Genomic DNA, 19133 nt, shown 5'->3' on the forward strand with positions numbered 1-19133 from the left:
AAATACAGTCGTATTCGGGAGGCGTTCTGAAACGACGCGCCTGGCCAGCTGCTATGGTTGATATGCATGCACTCCGCACGCGTGCAGACGCTCGACAAGTTGCACGTTTCACACAGGTATACGCGATAATTTCGGTTTACACTGCGGAGCCTGTGGAAACTGAAATTTGCGTAACTGCGTGTGACATGTGCCGTTTTTTGCACGTCCGCACGCGTGCGGAAGGCATACGGAAGTCCGTGCGGACTTCCGTATGCTAAGAACCAGCGAGAACGTTGTGACCACAATTAAGATGGTGACAAGGATAGCGGCACCGGCTTCTGATTTTATTCCCACTTCTAGAGTGACATCCGCCATCTTGTGTGGGTCAAGCTAGATGTGTGGGGGGGAAGCGCCACTTGCAGAATTTCGCATATCCCCTATTGTCGAGCTCCGGGGTCAGCTGCTGATTTCTAGAGCCTTCCGTAGGTGAACGTCAACGAGGAAAAAAAGTTTATTTTACCGCCTATAAGGGTCGATTTCAATACAACTCGAACGCGTTCATCGGAACGAAACAGCGCTTCGAGCATTCACTGACTAGAAGAGGTGGCATATAGGCTTGGCGCACCTCATACGGCCGCCATATATAGAGAGCGGGTACATACGCGCTTTCGTCCCACTATTCTCATGTTTCGCCTTCAAGCCACGCGCAGGACAAATATACGTATGTGTTTTTCTTGCCGCACGACTTCCGCGTCGTGGCTAATACGCGTAATTCAACACCGTATTTCCCTGAGCTCTTCACTGCCGAAAGAAGAGCTCGCTCGACAATATTAGGTGGCAACGAACCTTCAAAGAAACTTCGCAGCTGGATTTATTTATTTATTTATTTCGTTAGTTAGTTAGTTAGTTAGTTAGTTAGTTAGTTAGTTAGTTAGTTAGTTAGTTAGTTAGTTAGTTAGTTAGTTAGTTAGTTGAAATGCCAATGAACACATCGCCGGCTTTTCCACAGCGTTGAGATGTCGTACGAACGAAAGCGAACCCTTACAGCTGGGAGGTTGCGCAGAGCCAAGCTACGGCCGCTCCGCGCGGTTCGGCAAACGTGCGCGAGGGGAACGGGCCTAGAGACGCGGGCCCCGTCGCGACGTGCATCAGAGCATGAACGGCGGGTGACGGCGACACACACACGCGCGAGACAAAAGGCGCGAAATCCGATCGTCACGTGACGAACGGCCTCGAAGGAAGAGACGCGTGACAGACGTGCTCGGCACGCGAGGATGGCTGTCCGTCTTCGCCACAACAGAAGTGAGAATGGCGCCGGGTATAGGAACAAACAGCTCGGCTATACGAGCATAACAGAGCCACTCTCACTGTAGCGCGTTATCAAAGAGCATAGATACTGCGTGAAAGACTGCGGTTGTTGCCAGTTTCCTTCCCCGTCATTGTCGGTTGGCTTCCTTGGCTACAGACTTATGCACAATGCAGTCAATTACTACATCCGTCGCATGGTCAATACGCGAGTTAAACGGAGGAGCCTACGTACGCGTTCGGTCTAGGAAGGGGCCGCCAAAACGGATCCACCGTCGTCAGGTGGCAGCAATAGCGGCATACGAAAAAAAAAAAAAATCGCGCGGTGGTGCTAAGTGAAGATGCCGACGACGTGCGAGAAAGAATGACAGGAAGCCGTACATCTCCCCGCGCAAGGGGAGACGAGTCACCGCGGAACACCGTCGCGGCGGCGTGACGTCCACTTCCGGGCGGAAGCGCGACGGCGCCGGCGACAGCAGCTCCGGTGTCGGGAAAGCGCTCACCCGCAAAAGATGCCTACTTATCTTCAACGGGAGCGCGAGGGGAGTTGGCTGCAGAGCGAACCGCGAGGACACAAACAGTGAAACACAATCCGACACCCCTATCGCCTGTCCGTTTAGTAAACACTTACGAGGCCTCCATACGCGAAAGCGTTCTGTCTGCACGCGTTACCCGACTGCTTATTAGCGTAAGGTAAATGAAACAACTTGCCGCATGTGGGGAACGATCCCACAGCCTTCGCATTTCGCGTGCGATGCTCTACCAATTGAGCTACCGCGGCGGCGTGTCCCCATCTACTTTCTTGGGTATTGATGTTTTCTCGTAATAGAACCCTGGCACTCTTAGCCAGCGCCACCACTCACAGACCTTAGCGGCGGATGTGGAATATCCTTTCTGCCGCAGGCGTCACGAGAACGTGGCCTTTTTTGGGGAAGGCAACCGGTCAATAAACCCCCACATGCTGCCTGAAGGCATCAATGTTGCCGGATTCGAGATCCTCGTTATGTAATAAACGAGAAGAAAGAGGGTTAACCGAAGGGCCCGACTTTTATTAGTCATATCGATAATTAATTATTTAATTAAACGATAATTAATGTTCATTGATTTATCGTTTCTTTGTTTCATTTGTTAAGTACAAGTAATTTCCCCTGTGTTGTCCTTGGTGTCAGTGTTTGTTGGCTTCTTATGATAGGACTAAAAAAAATCGGGCCCCTCGGTTAACCCCTTTTTTTATCGTTTGTTAGCGTAAGGCTTTTGTTTTTTTTACAGAGGCACGGCCGCGTGCGGCGTTTGAAGATAGGCGCAAGAATACAAATTATGAAATATTTCGTCCACCGCCCACGGATGGGACCTTGTATAGGTGGGGTTACACGGGTGCGTCTGATCCAATTCCACCTGTGTAAGCCTATACAATGAGCAAGCGCGGAGCGCGTCACCTATGTATGGCCTCCAGCACTGAACCGGCGCAACGAAAATCGATATTAGGATGCAGAAGTGCTAGCTCAGTGAGAACGAGCTCGTCTGCAGATGGAAATGACTGGACAGGCTAGATGCACAGTCTTCAACACTGTGCGCCTTCGCTATTATTTTATTTCCCGCTTCGCAGCGAAAACGTATACAAGCTCCGCCTATCAAAAAGAAACTGCACCTTCCCTCCGCGTTTAAACGCTTCAAAACAAAGTTCCCGAGAGACGGCGATATTGAAAGAAGTTCGCCTGAGCCGCGACGTCGCACAAACGAGCGAACGCAATTAGCTGGCGCATCGGTACAAGTGTTCTTCGAGTTGGACACTCGGTTTGCGTATGCCGTGCACTCTTACGCTGTCGCAGACTTGACGCGTCTGTGTGAACGCGCATGCACGCACGCAGCTCGCAGACGACAACAGCGCGTATACCAGCGGCTTGGTGCCCTGCTGGTGGTGCAGCGCCGACATGGGCAGGTACGCCGAGGACGACGTGGTGGTGGTGGCGTTCGCGTTCCAGCCGGCGTTGGTGCCGCCGCTGTCCTCGTCGAAGGAGCGCGCCGAGGTGAAGAACGCCGGCGGCGGGACCTGCGCCAGCTCGGCGGGACTCAGGCTGAGCACGAGACCGCCGCCGCCGTTGCCGGCCGACCGGTGGTGGTGGTGGTGGTCGTCCAGCGGACGCAGCGAAGAGGCCCGCGCCACGTCACTGCGAACGGGAGGAGACGCGAGGACGTGCTTTAAACGGACAGTGAGAGAGAGAGAGAGAGAGAGAGAGAGAGAGAGAGAGAGAGCAACGAAACGAGAAAGGCAGGGAGGTCAAAACAGGGGCGCTATATATGCTGTTCGCGACAGTGTCCTATTCCGCCATGTTGGCGTTTTGAGCCAATCAGAGAGGCGGTAGCGGCCGCGTGAGCCAATCAGGGCTGAAAAGAAGGCCAATGTGAAAACATAGCGGAATTGGATAGTATATCCAGAAAGCTAGAGGAAATTCAGTTTGGTACCCGAAACTGGGGACGGGACAGAAAGAAAACAAGGGAATAGGAGAGCCCGCGTGCAGAACACGCGCACACTCGTCAACACAAGTAGACATCTGCAATTCGGAACTAATTAATCGCTGTCTGTGGAAGTCTGTAGCATTTAACAGTAACAGAGCCTTTGTCACTCTGCTCATGCCATGATGATCAGTCCTGAAAGTAGTCAATCATGAACTCGAGCTAGCGAAGGTGTAAACGATCGTCTGTGTACGCTATAACGAGGAAGGTCACAAAGAATGTGTTCAACGGTCTCCACGCCACCACAGTCGCGTTACCTTGCGTACGGACTGTCTGGGATTTGAAGACTGGGCGTGTACGACTAGACGGTGCAATCGGTTATGCTGAAAACTTGGCATGTTCCACGCTAACAAATGTCACGTCTCGAGCGAGCACGCGAAGTTGCTTGGATGCATCCGCTCTTAATTGACAACAGGATCGCTTCTTGTGTGCCGCCTTCGCGCTCTGACCAAGCAACGTCATCGATGTGCTCGTTACTCATGCTGCCGCAGTGGCCTAAAGACCACTGAAAAAGGTGGCGTGACGACCCTTCTCGACCAATCTGTGGAGAAGCGCTGTAATTTAGAACTTGCGGCAACAACATGCACGCGATATTCAAGCGACAACGACAAGCGAAGCGACAAGGAGACCCTGTCGCACTGTCACGTGACATGCACTTGACAGTGCGGGAAAATGTAGCGGCAAATTTACATTGCTGTCCGAATCGATACAGTCGTGCGCCCGCAAAGAAATCCCAAACGCACCCCGAGACCACTGTTTTAACAAAGGTGCACTAGCGCTAGCTTTAATATGCTGTCATCGCTAGAGAAAATCAGTTCCATGCCTCTAGGGCTCTAGGGTGAAATACCGTGGCGCCATGTGGCGAAGAAAACTCAATACACTTTCGTCGCTCTCAGTGGCATCTCAGACCTAACAGCGTCAAAACAAACAACTGATCCATAATAACGACAAAACAACGCCGATACTTTGTCCTCAGCTTGAGCTGTGACAAAGCGATGGCTGATTTAACTATTTATTTATTTTTTTTTTTTTGCTGTCACGGCACAAAGCAAGCTGCAGGAGCTAATTTAGATCGAAGCGGGCGGAATGGTGGCTGCCATGTTGTTACGCAATCATGCTGTCGCCGCGCATACCTCAGGACGACAAGCGATATTTTCTGGCTGACCAAAAACCGGCAACGCGACAAGCGGATCGCCCTCCGCGACGGCAAGGCCTGTCGTTCGTCGCCGTCACTCGAAAATAGCGTGCATGTGGTTGGGCCTTTGGCCCAGCCACGCTGAAGGCCAATAATAAAGACTGCAGGGCTTCATTCGAGTCGCAGAGTACGGACCACTTTCCAGGAAGCTCTTGGCCGGTGAGACTAAGTGAAGAGCTGCAAGTTCCGTAGTGATCGATGTGGTTTAGTGGGATATTTCGAAACTGACGGCGGTGGCTCTCGCTGGGCACGGTGGCTGCATTTCTTGTACAAATGTAGCAGCGAAAGCTGTCAGAGAAGAGAAGAGAAGAAAGAGAAGAAGATGACAACTCAGACGTTGTCCGGGTCAGGTGAGGTCCAAGGGGAAGCGGTAGTTTAGTTCTAGGAGTGAAGCCGGTTGGTCGACTTGGAGCAATAAGCAGAAATCACTGCAATACTGCAGACTTCCCGGTAGCCAGGCCACGTGGTGGGAACGGGGTCAGGCATGTTGCCTATATGCGCACTCTGAGCACTTCTACAGCAATGTGTGTTTTTATTCGATGCTCCCGAGCGATTTCAATAGTTACCACTGTGGCTGCGCCATCACTTTGGAAAACCACGAAAAACTCCTTTTGCTTGGGACTGAATACTCTACATCGCACAAAGGTCTTTATTTATAAGGTGCTGGTGTAATGTTAAAGAGGGTGGCACCTTTCGCTTGGGACTGAATACCCTACATCGCACAAGGGGCTTTATTTAAGGTGTCGGTGTAACGTTGAAGAGGGTGGCACTACAGAGGTCTATAGCGACTTGTAATTGGGTAGCGCGCTTTGGTAAACACAAATATGTACCTCATAAACAAGTATGCTCTATGGTAATGAAGCGATAATTGAACCATCGCGTGATCAACCGCCAAGGTCATCTTGAGACGGCCTCGTGAAATGCGCCGTCATGCGCCCTCTTTAAATCGGGCAACAGCGGCACGCAAACGTTCACGCGATTTTGGTGCCTGCCGTAAGTAGCAGCATCGATAACATTGCCGATTGGGGAACGCCACCGATGAAACCAGCACAGGAGTCTGGGTGGGCATTGTGTTGTTCCAGGTACCACTCCTAGCGGGCGAGGATCTCCCTCGCCCCCGATTCTGCTGACAGTTTACTATGTCTACGCAGACTAAGACGAAAAAGAGTCGGGGATCATTACTTCCATCACTTCTCCCATACATCCGGTCGGCGCTGTTTGGCGATATTAGGCGAGTTCCAGTGAAGACATGACGCTCCTCAGGAGCAAAATCGGGCGACTCGCCTCCCATTCGTGGACAATAATACCACCTTGCCACGATACGTTGTTTAGAAACGAACACTTCTCTCCAATCTCGCTCACAGAGGTTGCATATGGCGCGTTTTTCTGTCCGGTAGAGGCGATAACGAACGCCTTCCACGGCAAAACGACGATCCGTGAGACGATAAGGGGGACGAGAACGTCACATTGGGACGTAATTTACCGTAGCCCATTTCTTATATTTCGTCGCAACGAGTGACCAACACTGGCTATAAATGCGTTGCGGCCACGTCTGAGCTGCAGTGACGAAGGGCAAGAAGAACCGAAGGTGAAATTAACCTTCGCAGTATATACGGCGCCTGTACTCCGTTCCGAAACGGGCCTAACACGGCGCGCGACCACCGGAACTCCTATACTTGCCGCCTTTCCTTGCCCGCGCTGTCAGTTATGCCTGCAGCACCGAGGCCCAACAACATGGCGATAGCTTGCTTCCTTGAGACCACAACAGGGGCTCTGCTTTCGGACGGCGAAGAAAGAGACGCGAGAACGTTCCGGTCGGATTACGTATACACGACTCGAGTCGTTCTGTCTTTACGCTTCCACTGCAATCTCTCAAGCGCGACTCGGAGGGGCTTTCCCTCGCAAAGTGCCCAATGGGAAAGGTACGTAGGACAGAAACAAAGCCGCGTTCACTTCGGAAGTTCTCATCGCTCTCATGTCATCACTGTTTGCGGGGTTTTAAGACGACGAGCGGCCGGAAACGAAAAAGAACAAGTGTAATTACGGGAAAGGACATTCGGAAAGCACGTTCGCAAACGGCCACAGGCTCCGAAATGCGCTATAGGGAGAGGAAGAACACTATCACGTGCGCACGCACTCACGAGCACGAACAGCTGTGGTCTCATGGAACAATCCTAAGTAAAAAAAAAAAAAAATCCCAAGTAGGTAGTACTGACTGTTAAGCCCCGCAAGTGTTGCATGCGCTGCGGGAAAGGCTAGAGGCGGGCGCCGTACAGGTCGCTGACCATCCTGGAACAACAGCCCATTGTACTCCTGCGTCACTCTGCTTTGAGTGGATTGCGCGAACCTCTTTCTTAAGCACGGTGTTTCGCACGTCTGCATGCTGCTACACCTCTTCGTACACGTCCGACGTACCACCCGTTGACCATCAACCCGGTCGGCAACACTGCTGAAAGGCGCCGACAGCGGAGACCAGAGTTATTTCGCGCAGACCCTCGGGCGCGTCTTGGCTAACCTGTATAGTCGCGCGACACACCGGGCTCTTGACCGACACATGTGCTGCCTCGCGATTAGCCTTTGGATTAGCGAGCGAGTGCAGCGCGTTCGAGGCGATGGCGTCCAACACGGCCTCGGACAAAACGACCGGACACGTGACTGCCACCGAGGTGCGAGGGTGCTCGACCACTCCGTCACGCTCTGCAGGCCGTGCATGACGGAAGAAGCGTTCCCCTTCCTCCGCACTCCCTCCGACCATTCCGCGGCACATGCATGCAGTCACGGTGCGCAGAAGCAACGGAAGGGATGGAAATAAGGAAAGACACACACGGGGGGGGGGGGTCAAAACGGAGGTGATTTGTGATAATTACACTCACGGAGGAGGGTGATGAGGTAATCAAGACGCCAGAGAAAGGGAAATAAGAGACAGCGCCACGGCTCAACTGCAGACGCCAGGAGGCACTCAACGTGGTCACGATCCGTTGCCCAAGTTCCTTTTGTCTTCCAAGAGCGGAGTACCGCCTTTAAAACATTCTGTAGCTAAAACATGGTCCGCCATCCTCGATTAAATCAGTGTATAGACTAGTAAATCACTCCTTAAAAAACGCTATTATTATCCATTCAGTGGGGAGAGGGCTCATCGTTGCTGAAGAAAATGAAGGCAGAACTTCCCATCCTTGAATTTCCCGCCGATACCTTGTGGGGTTTTCACCCATGCTCTTGGGACAAAGGAATGACAACACAGTAGTGCAAACAATCACAAGGACATTTATTTCATCTTTTATAGACTAATGCCTGCTAGCCGAGTTGCTATACACAAAATATGCCGCTGGGCGCGTGACAAATCGCGAAATTTCTACTCACCGCGACCGGATAACGAGCGAATATGGTCGACCCATGCTGGACGCCAACGCCTGGTCGTTCGCGCGTACGGTCACGCGAACGGTGGGGCGTTCGAACGATCGTGTTCGTCCATTCCGGGGTAGGCCTCACGAGACGGTCTCGCAGAAGCACGGATTGGCGCACGCGCAGAACGTCCGCGCCGCTTTCCGAACCCGAGCCAAGGAGGAAGAGCCTTCTCCTTTTTTGTGCCCAAGTAACCCCGCTGTTAGGTGGTGTTAGCAGAGCCACACTCGCGCCATCTCTCGCAATGCGCTTCAACCAGACCGACTGCCGCGGGCACCAAGCCACGCGGCGAAGCTGGATTACAGGAGACGGCAGCTATGCGGGAAAACAACATATCAGGGGACGCGTGAGAGTCGCGCATCCCCACAACCTAAGGGGGGTGCGCGCCATTGCGACGGCATAAATTTCTGGTCGAGTAATTTTCTCCTATTTTGGCCGCTTTAGAGCAGGGGAAGCTCTCCGAATTTGCTAAGTTGAGCCACGCGTATTCTCAAAGTAACCTGAAGGCTCAATCGAGTTGAACACAGCGCCGCGCCTCGACTGCAGATGACACTACTGTTCTCGAGAAACGCCACGGAGCGTTAATGGAGCACAGCGACAACTTTTGTCGAGGAGCGGCACTGCGATACAGTTTCCCCGGTCGAGGTGGTGCGTTGAGTGAAGGAACGTCACGTAATAGAGTGGTAAGTCTTCGGCCCTCTTGCGTAGAATGTAGTGCCGTTTACCAATAAGCAACTAAGATATAGACCTGTCAAAATCAATAACGTCACGGCGAGTTGCGGGAATTTCAGGACGGCGTCGCTACTCGTCGACTATTTGTGCATCTCTTCTGGCCTTACCGAGCTTTCTCCTGTGATATTACATGGCAGTATTGCGGTTGGAAAGGCGTAATTTACTGACACAGCTTTACTTACGGTACCCTGCTTTGTGCCCCGTTATACGGTAACAATACGGAAGTCGCCTTCGACGCATCTTCGGTGGCGACCATGGCTCCGCCCGGCGTCAGAGAGTCCATAGCTTGTCCGGTATTCGGGTAAACGGAAGCGGACAGGGCCGTTGAAGCGTTGGGGCGGAGGCGTAAACGTGAGTGTCCTGCATGGTGCAGCCACCTAGTGGCGCAGAGCTCAAACAGACTAAAAACAACTAATATTGCCTTAATCAAGTGTATTCGCTGCTAGTGTAAATTTTCGGCACTGGCGTAATCGTGCAGCTGCCAAAAATTTACACCCGCAGCAAAATAAATGCACTTCGTTAGAGCAATATTAGCTGTTTTTGTCTGTTTGAGCTTTGCGCCACCAGGTGGCTGCACCATGCAGGACGCTCTCGTTTACGCCTCCACCCCAACGCGTTTACCGGAATACCGGACAAGCTAAACCTCTCCATTGACTGCACAAAAAAGAAAAAAAGAAACGCGCTGCGGTTCTGACAAACTTGTGACCTTCTATGCCGCGAACTTATACGGAGTACAGCGGTACCCGTTTCGGACGCGGCAACTGTCTTCTTTCGCCGCTTACAGATCTGTTCATTGCACTGAAGCAGGTTTGCGCCAAACTTTTGCATAATATAGTATATTTCTCGTATTTCCTTTATGTAGCTGTTCCGTATGGTTTTCACAGTTCTTGCTGTTGCTATTCATTATTTTTCTTTTCTGCCACCGCGTTTTGTTCGCAGATATGTTTAACCCCGCTGCTACAATGCATTTCGGGCGACTACATACAGTGCAGAGTATACGAACACATAAACAGTCAAATGATCAAAGAGCGTGGCAATTGTGCAACGCAATGCCGGATGTACGTCGGAAATAAGTTGCGTGTATGTTATATTAAAAGCACGGATGGTTATCGACGGCCGCGTCAAGAGCTGCGTTTTATGGTGAGCATACACAAGGACATCTACATACTCTCTAAAAAAAGATTTCACCCCCGTAAGGGTGTCCCACGGGTAACACTCCTACCGTCAGGGCTTCAAAAAATGTTTACAGAGCACGGCAACGGGAGCTCTAAATATACGTGCGATGAGTAAAAGCGTGGTTGAATACTATGTAATAATGCTGACAGCACTGAGCGCACAGAAATACCCTACAAAAGAATTTGACAGCGATAGCTTTGAAATATACTTTAAAAGAGTGAACTGCTGGGCTAGCTGGTTATGCGACACAATAAGCGAGTTTTGCGCCAAAATAACACACACAAGAAAGGAGACAACACGGGCGCTTTTGTCCGGCCACGGCGGCCGCATTTCGATGGGGGCGAAATGCGAAAACACCCGTGTACTTAGATTTAGGTGCACGTTAAAGAACCCCAGGAGGTCAAAATTTCCGGAGTCCTCCACTACGGCGTGCCTCATAATCAGAAAGTGGTTTTGGCACGTAAAACCTCATAATTTAATTTTTAATCTTACCCCTTAAACGCGAGGGTGTTAGCCATGGGCCAGTATAGGTGTAAAGCGGTGTTTTAGATTGTTCAGCGAGAGGGGGGTGCCGAGGCTATAGAGCTTGCCGCTCGGCTCACCCGAGCGAGGGCCTCTTGACGTGCCGGGAGGCGGCGGCGTGCATGTCGAGCAGCATGTCCTGCGAGCCGCCCAGTCCCGCCGAGTTGCGCCGCGGGAGGCCCGACGATTGCACGGGCCGCGGCGCGGGGCTCGCAAACGCCGGCGGCGGGCTGATGGAGCGCGGGCTGGCGTCCGCCGAACCGCCGCTGTCCGCCTCGGCGCGCTCTGCAAGGAGGGGGGCAGACATACAGGCGCCGTTCGTGCGGCGAGCACGAGCACGCACAGTGCACGTGTGTACGGAGTGTCCCAGCTAACTCTAGCCAGAGATTCAAAATTATGCCAATGCCACGTAGCTGGACAGAACCTAAGTAATAGAGAGTTTTAGAATAGGTGCCCCAATAGTTTGGGGCCCTAAGGAGCTTTGCGGGGGTGTTAGCGTTGGGGCACGCAGATGTGAAGAGCTTTAGAATAGGGCTTTGCGTTTGCGGATAGCGTCTTGCGCTGACAGCGCCACTACGGCGTCAAAGAAAAGCTATTAGAAATAATTAAATAAAATATGCCATTTTATGATAGGAATAGTAATTTTCACTTTATTGTATTCGCGTTTCACTACAATTTAGATTTTATTCTGTAAGCAGCAAACAATTAGTTGCGCGTAGTTTTGAGCAAACCAACTTTACGTGCCTTCATCAGCCAAGCTTAGCCGTGTTAGGCCTACGAGCCATAAAATTTACGATCGAATTAGGAATCAGCGGCGCCTAATGAATCAGTCTTCATAACGCACGCTAGTTGAGAGAAAGCGATAACGGCAGTCACCTCTCCTAGCTTGCGAACTTCACGCGTTACCACGAATTGAACCCAGTTTGGTGCTATAGGTTAGAGCCGTCGCTTCAATGGGTGCCGCCATGTTTGCTGGCACAAAGCTTTTGGAGCCGCTATTTGGGCTCCCGCTAAATGGGTGAAATAGCGTTCCCAACTCAAAACCCAAACGCAGTTTGCGTCTCGCGCATGCGTAGTGGCTTCGACGCTATTTCTTTGGGGCCCCAAGACGTTTGGGGCCCCTATTCTAAAACTCTCTAATGTTGTTTGCCGTTGCTTGGAGACGACCAAATTATTTTTTTCGTTCCGCCTAATTAGATACTTAGTCTTAATCAATTAATCAACTTCTCAATTGTTATAATTAGATGAAAAGTGGCAATGAGAAAATTGCAGAGGGACACGAAAAAAACTCCCGATACAGCTTTCTGTTGCTGAATACGTGTTCCATAAAACTTTTTTTTTTTTTTTTGAGAGTGAATGAAGTTCGCAAATGCACGCAAAATTGCCGCGCGACTGGCCGCTCGAGGCACCTTAGAGTGCATTTGCGGGCTTGAAGCAGACAGCAAAGTGAACAGTAAATGCATTCTTTAGAATCACGTGTACAACATACAGAACAGCATACGTTTCAATAAAGATCAAGCACAATAAAAGCATCCGAACCACACAACAGATATGATAAGGCGCTCCCGATAAGAATGCCAAGCACGTAGCACTCCCCCCATACGTTTCCCGGTAAAGGTTGCGCAAGCTGAGCCACGACGATGGCAGCTTGCGACGTGGGGTGTGAGGTCACCAGCCTTTCCTATATGAATGAACCAGACTAGCAAACTGATTTCACTGTTCTTGTATCACCACTATACGGGCGGTGGCATGCTGTCAAAATTACCATTACTCACATTACTACCATCACTATAAATTGCCATTACTACCGCTACTCTAAAGGAATGAAGCATACCTCCCTCAGCAGTTGTAGTGGCGGTTTTCAACAGCTTGGCTGGATACCCACTTTCGCAGGCCCGGGATAGCGAGTAAATTTTTTTCTTGCTCAACATTTTTTTGCCAGCACCACCACTTGCAATACTAAGGTAAGCATCGGTGCACTTCGCTACACGCCCCCCCCCCCCCCGAAAAAAAAAAAAAAACGCGCGTCCGGTTCATGCCAGTGCAAACTGCCGCACTCGAGAGTTCGAAACAAAGAAGTCTTTGAACAGCTTGCGCCGCACGCAACCGCCCCGCATGCCCACAACAATAGCCGCTCGCACACGTGCCTGCACAAGCGTAGCTTGAAGGCAAGATTTGCATCTCTAATTGCCGGGCCACGTATTCGTGAGGCGGGCCGATGAAGAACCCGGAACAGCGACGAAGGAGGAGGAACGCAAAGGAGACAAGACTTGGGGAGGAAGGAGGTGAAAGTGCGCTCCGTCTCACTAATACCGTGCAGTGTCAGGAAAGCCAGAGACGCCTGTTTACTGACCATCTCATCTCATGCAATACGTAGATGGATGGATGTATTTTATGGGAATACCCTCTTAATTTTTAAGCAGTCAGGTGCCGTCCCAAGCTCGTCATTTTTACCCATCTGCTGTGCGCTTGTTATCAGCCCTTAAAATACGTGGTTTGCGTTGACAACATAATCTATTCTTAGATAAACTTACTACCTTAAATGTAGTGTAATTTTACATGGGAAGGAATGGCACAAGAGAAGACGACATATGATACAACATGACAAGCGCAATAGTTTGTATTATGCGTCTTCTCCTTATTGTGACATTTCTGCCGAGATTAAAACCTTCACCGAATGGGCCGACAAGTGCTACTAAATGTTATTTAATTAGGTGTGCTAGCCACTTTTGAGTCCGCAGCTGTTTTTTATTATTGTAGGCAATTCAACGTAGAGATCTGCAGGGCAGGGCGGTTTTGCAGTGTAGCCGTACATAGTGGATGTTTCTGCGAAGGATTTCAGTAATAAAGAAATATTCTGTGGCAGATAGCGCAATTATAATTCTTGAGCTGGACTGCACCAAGAGAAAGACATTATCTGGGCGAGAAATCAAAACGCATAATTGAATAGTGAACAAAAATTCACTAACGTAATAGTTCTGCGGAAACCCGCAAGGTGGAGAGAAGCAATTAATTAAAGGAAATTGAGAGATCCCCCTAATCGTAGCAATTGCTACGGTTATGTAGATGTCTCATTTTTCCTTAATTAAACATGCACTAATTACGTTTTAAGTAATTGCTTTACAGCCCATATTGCAAGTTATAAATTGCAGCCTTTGGGTTCGCATAGAACCAATGGGAAAGAATTCTCAGGATGGCACAAGTTTCGAGATATTAATTCCCGAACTTTGCGAAGAAATACATTAGCCGCCCAGTTACTTTCGCGATGCAGTGCTTAAAACAGCGTTTTGTTAAAAATTTAAGTGGAACGACGGTAAAATTTTACAGCAAGTACGATTGTGCATATCTCGAAAACGATGCTATCCACAGAATTATTTTCAAGTGTATATGCCATGGTTTCCCGAGCTAAAATTTGTAAATTGCAATATGTGACGTACGGTAATTAGTTAAAAACTAAATTAGTGAATTTTCGTTAATTAGTAGATAAGGCACTTCCACTCCTTGTGCAAGTAATGCCCGCCTCTTCGAGTAGACCAGCCCAGGACCTTGAATTGCGCTATCTGGGACAGATTATTTTTACAAATTGCTGAAAATCTTCGCAGAAACAACCCGGTATACGCTTCTTTTATCTTTTTTATAGATGTCACTAGGCATTATATTACTTTCCTGCAGGCACGTACCCAAAGGGGGGGGCGCCCGGCTCCCCCCCCCCACCCGAAATTAAGCGGCACCCCCCCCCCCCCCCCCTTATCAACCCACGCCACCACTCCTCCCACACATTCCTAAAGCGCCGACAAATCAATCTACTTGGCGGTCAACGTTTTGCCGCCTTTTACAGCGAAAGCAGTGTATGACTAACTTCTGTGCTTTTTTTCGGCGTCCGTTAACTGAAAAAATCATCATGTGGGCCGATCCTGGTGATAGTGAAGAAAGGGTCCAAGATCAATGGCACATACCCCTTTGGACTCGGGAACCTACAACGCGCCCTTCGGAGTCTTCGGGATCGGCCCACATATGAGGAGTGCTTAACGCCTGCTTCACCTCCGCCGCGGGTGGGCCTGGTATTGCAATATCTTTGGAATCGGCCTACGTATGATGAGTTGGACTCTGTTCGAGACTTCATGGGGACGACGGCGTAGCTGGATCGCGCGCGCATGCGTACGCGCGTGGCTCGCTCACCTCGGATCATGTCCCGCGCCTGCTTGGCGATGCCCGTGTTGAGCTCTTCGAGAACGTCCGTCGCCCTCCGGTTCTGGGCATCGCGCAGGTCCACGTCTACGCCTGCGTGAGAAGAGAAGGGCCACCGCTGCAATCTGTGTATACTGACAACCGAAACACGACCGCGTACACCCGTGAGCATATCTGGTATACGGACCAGGGATTGCGCGATAAAACTCATTTTCTCCTGTCTCTGAACGCAACTACAAGTTAAACACTACACTCCAAACTTGACATTACAAATTTTCTAATGCACTTGTCAGTTTCCGCTTACGCGTGTTAATTACGAAGAAATTCTGTTTTTTTTCTGCGACCCTGTGGTCCGCATACTTTTGCTCGCGGGTGTACGCTGTTGCCTGTCGTGAATGAAAGTTTCGCGCAATACAGGTGTTACTATATATAGGAGGGGAAACTGCGAATATATGAAACGGAAAGGAACTGCGCACTTGGTTTTAGTTCCATATTTGCTTCGTAGTTTTTTTCTCTCAGTAATCTGCGCACCGCGCTAGCTTCAGTCTGACCTATGCAAGCACTGCGGTAATAAAAAACGACAGTGCACGCGAAGCGACGCATAAGGAACAGATGGTGTAAGAACCCACTATATAAGGGCGAGCTGAAGTGCGTATAGGCGACTTCAGCACTGCGAGCTTTCGCAGAAACGACCCACAAACATGACGGCAGAGGAGCCGCAAATAGGTTATATAGCTTTGACCAGCCAGGGTTAATTCCTTAACGTGCACTTAAATCTACGGGCACACGAGCGTTTTTTTTTTTTTTTTTTTTTGCATTCCGCCTCAGATCAGAATACAGCACTCCGCCGTCGGGAATGAAAGCTGCGACCTCGTGTAGGGTAGCAGGACGCCGCGGTCACTTAGCACGTGGCTCGTGCCTTTTCGTTTTCAAACCCGGCGTTCGGGGCTCGGGTTGTCTGGTCCCGGCAACGCACATGTGGCAGTATCAAGGATTGTGTTTCACCAGACGATCACGAATGTTTGCTTAATGCACCCGCCCATACATCTTTGGATAAGACGGCTAAACGCATGCGTTATGTGTGCAAGGAAGAAGACCGTCAAGAGAGGTCTCGCTCAATCGGGAAAAAAAAACATCTCACATAGAAGAAGGGGGGATAGAGAAGCCTTACATCGCACTCGACGATCAACGTGAAAACTGGCTGGAGAGGAGGAACAGTTAGGCTATACTTATGTTAATCTCAGGAACAGACTTGGAAATGGTTGAATGCAAACAAACGCTCGGCCGGAAAAGTCTACGAGACACCGTGGTTCCACGACAGATGTGAGACATTCTGCTGTTAAGGCGTGGGCACTTGTAATTCAACGCATCATTGCTTAAGGTCTCGAAAGCCGTACTACAGATTGAAACTTTCACACCGAGGTCATGGAGACAAGGCTTCGCGAAAACTCAGCTTTTTTTTCCCCGCAAAATCCCTTGTTCCGTAAATTTGGTGGCCGAGACCTTACTACACCTTGTACACACGCCTGATTAATTCGCCCCCTGCCACATATACGTTGCTTTCTTCGCACCATCAAAGTTCATTCGCACGATAAACGTCTCTCTTTACGCAATGTCTAACGCTCGTAACTCTGCCAGCGACCCTCCTCCGAACGCTGTTACCAAATTGTGGAACAGCATAGGCGGCATCCTACGCGCGCGCATGACCCCGCACAAGCGGGCGCCATGGACCATCCGACCCACGACGTGAGACTGAATACGAAATGAGAGCCCGGAGAGGGCAGCGGCAACCGTCTCTGCCGCGCGGAGGATTGCCCGACGAGTGCCTGCTTTCGTAACAACGACCACAGCCTTCACAAAAGGTTGTCGGCGAGAGCGTTGCCAGCTAATTTTCTGCCCACACGGAGGTTAAACACCTTCATGATACTTGAGCAAACAAGCCATCTCTTTCTTTTTTTCTGTCTCCCTTTTCTTTGATAATTTATTTTGCGTCAACGAACCGAGGCACCACACTCTGAAAAAAATTACGGGCAAATAAATAGCCGCAGTTTCGCTAAGCAGCAGACAACCGAGTTTGAACAGCCGCGGAGTGATTCATGTATGGAAGTGTATGACGCTGCGAATTTTATTTGTGTTTTGTGTTTCTGTATCTTCTATCGCTAATCTTGTATAGTTGGTGTAACAGACTGACTTCGGCCTGCTGGCTACGCTTACTTATTTATTTATTTATTTATTTATTTATGTAGCCTCAGGGCCATATGACATTATAGAGAGGGGAGTGGTAGTACAAAACTTTACAATAAGAATATCAACATGATACAGCGAATCTCGTTTTTACATAAGAAGATTGGTACTAGTTATACAATGTTAGCTAAGGCTTCGCGAAAATGTCTATTGTTTGTTTATTCGCCTATAGATACGGCGGACAGCCATAAAGTGCTGACTTAACAAGTTAATTTTTCTCTTACAATACTGATCCACATGGAAGTTACTTGCGTAAAATCTAATTCCGCTCAATTAACACATTTTTCGATATCGCATTAGGATAACGTGACAACAGAACGTTTTCGCACTTCCATTTGCGGCTCGCCTGTGACGCAGGACAACGTGCCTCGTGACCACTCTCCTCAGCTGTTGGCGGCGAAAGTTGGCAGTGGAAGTTGGCAGAAAGCTTGCCAGGCGCATAACCCAAATATTTCTGCGGCGACGCATCATAACGATACCGCATTTATTCTTACCACCTGTTTTATCAACGCCCGCCTCGTACAACTTCAACTGAACAAAAAAAATTAAATTTAAGGTTTAACGCTCAAAAACTGCACAGTGGACAATGATGAACTTTGACCACCCGAGGTTCCCTTAATGTACGCCCGAAGGACAGGGCACAAGCGTTTTTTGCGTTGCTCCCTACATCCGGGGGGGATGCGGCAGCTGCAGTGGGGAATCGAACCTCGAAGCTAGCCGCAGAACCACCGCGACTGGTGCATCGCGAATCCGTCACAGAACTAAGCTAAAGAGTGGGACCGACGTCGCTCGTGTATACGTTTCGACGGGCGGGGCAACGAAACAAGCGAGTTGAGAGCGACGTGCGACCACTTGGCCTTTTCACACAAGAGCAGCGACGTGAGAGAACTCGGGGAAGTACGATTGTCCGAAGCCCGAATATCCAACGAGATGGAATGTCCGACGGGTCACGTGATCGGCGAGACGAAATGTCTGCGGCGAGACGGAACGTCCAACACGAGTGAATGTCCGACGAGACGGAATCACCAACGACATTGAACGTCCAACCGAGACGGAATGTCCACTAATGGGCATTCCGTCTCGCTGTACGTGCAGGCTGCAAGCGCACTACGTACGCGTCACCCTCTGCAGGCCGAGCTCGCCGTCCCGTTACCTAGTTTTCGTGCCGGACGTTCTCAGCTACTCTTGCGGGAGCGGCGAGCACACCTTTCTTTCTCAAACATTTCTCAATGAACAACTAACCAGCTTCCGAATCCGTGTTACTATAACGAGAGGTATTAAGATCACTGTGGAAGTAGAACCGCAGATGCGATATATATATATATATATATATATATATATATATATATATATATATATATATATATATATATATATATATATATAAGGTTTTAACCAGACACAACAAGCGTGATCACGAAAGCAACTGCCGCCGAGCGACCAGCTGGTAACGCTGCGCTACCTGTCCGAGGCGGCTCGAACTTATCGGCGTTTTGCGATCACGCACACACGCGCAGTCGCGGAGTGCGCGCCGGAAGTCGCTCGCTCTTTCGCCAGGGTTGGGAGTGAGCAGCGAAGCCGCAGACCCATTATTTGCCAACATTTAATCAATCAGTCGATAGATGGATAGGCTGCGCCCGCTCGATCCGCGCCGCTAGCATGACTGCAAAGCGATGAAGAGGTTCGGCCGCGGGTATTCGTTACCGGAAAGAGCCAGTGCCGACACGTTACCGAATTTTGGCCTCGCTTCAATCACTCCTTATTATTGTGTTGGCATTACTGAACGCTGGGCTTGTTGGCAACCGACATTGCGAAACACAGTTGCAGCGTCAAATTAACAGGAACTAAAGTCAGTTGATGCACCGTCCTCTGCATT

General features: G+C 50.1%; 1 protein-coding gene across 3 annotated transcripts in view; it reads right to left on the bottom strand.

The window, feature by feature from the left end:
* The window catches only part of LOC142579624 (uncharacterized), a 111447-nt gene that overhangs the window by 44346 nt on the left and 47968 nt on the right, over positions 1 to 19133 (bottom strand). For 2 of the 3 annotated variants that reach the window (XM_075690017.1, XM_075690015.1), the window contains exons 4-6: positions 15005 to 15106; positions 10906 to 11110; positions 3179 to 3452 (exon numbers count right to left, since the gene is read on the bottom strand). In XM_075690017.1, the coding sequence (XP_075546132.1) occupies positions 3179 to 3452; positions 10906 to 11110; positions 15005 to 15106 (581 nt within the window). The remainder of the gene's footprint in view (positions 1 to 3178; positions 3453 to 10905; positions 11111 to 15004; positions 15107 to 19133) is intronic. The other variant, XM_075690016.1, reaches the window with a different exon arrangement.

The sequence above is a fragment of the Dermacentor variabilis genome, chromosome 4 (assembly GCF_050947875.1).
Source record: "Dermacentor variabilis isolate Ectoservices chromosome 4, ASM5094787v1, whole genome shotgun sequence".
Lineage (NCBI taxonomy): Eukaryota > Metazoa > Arthropoda > Arachnida > Ixodida > Ixodidae > Dermacentor > Dermacentor variabilis.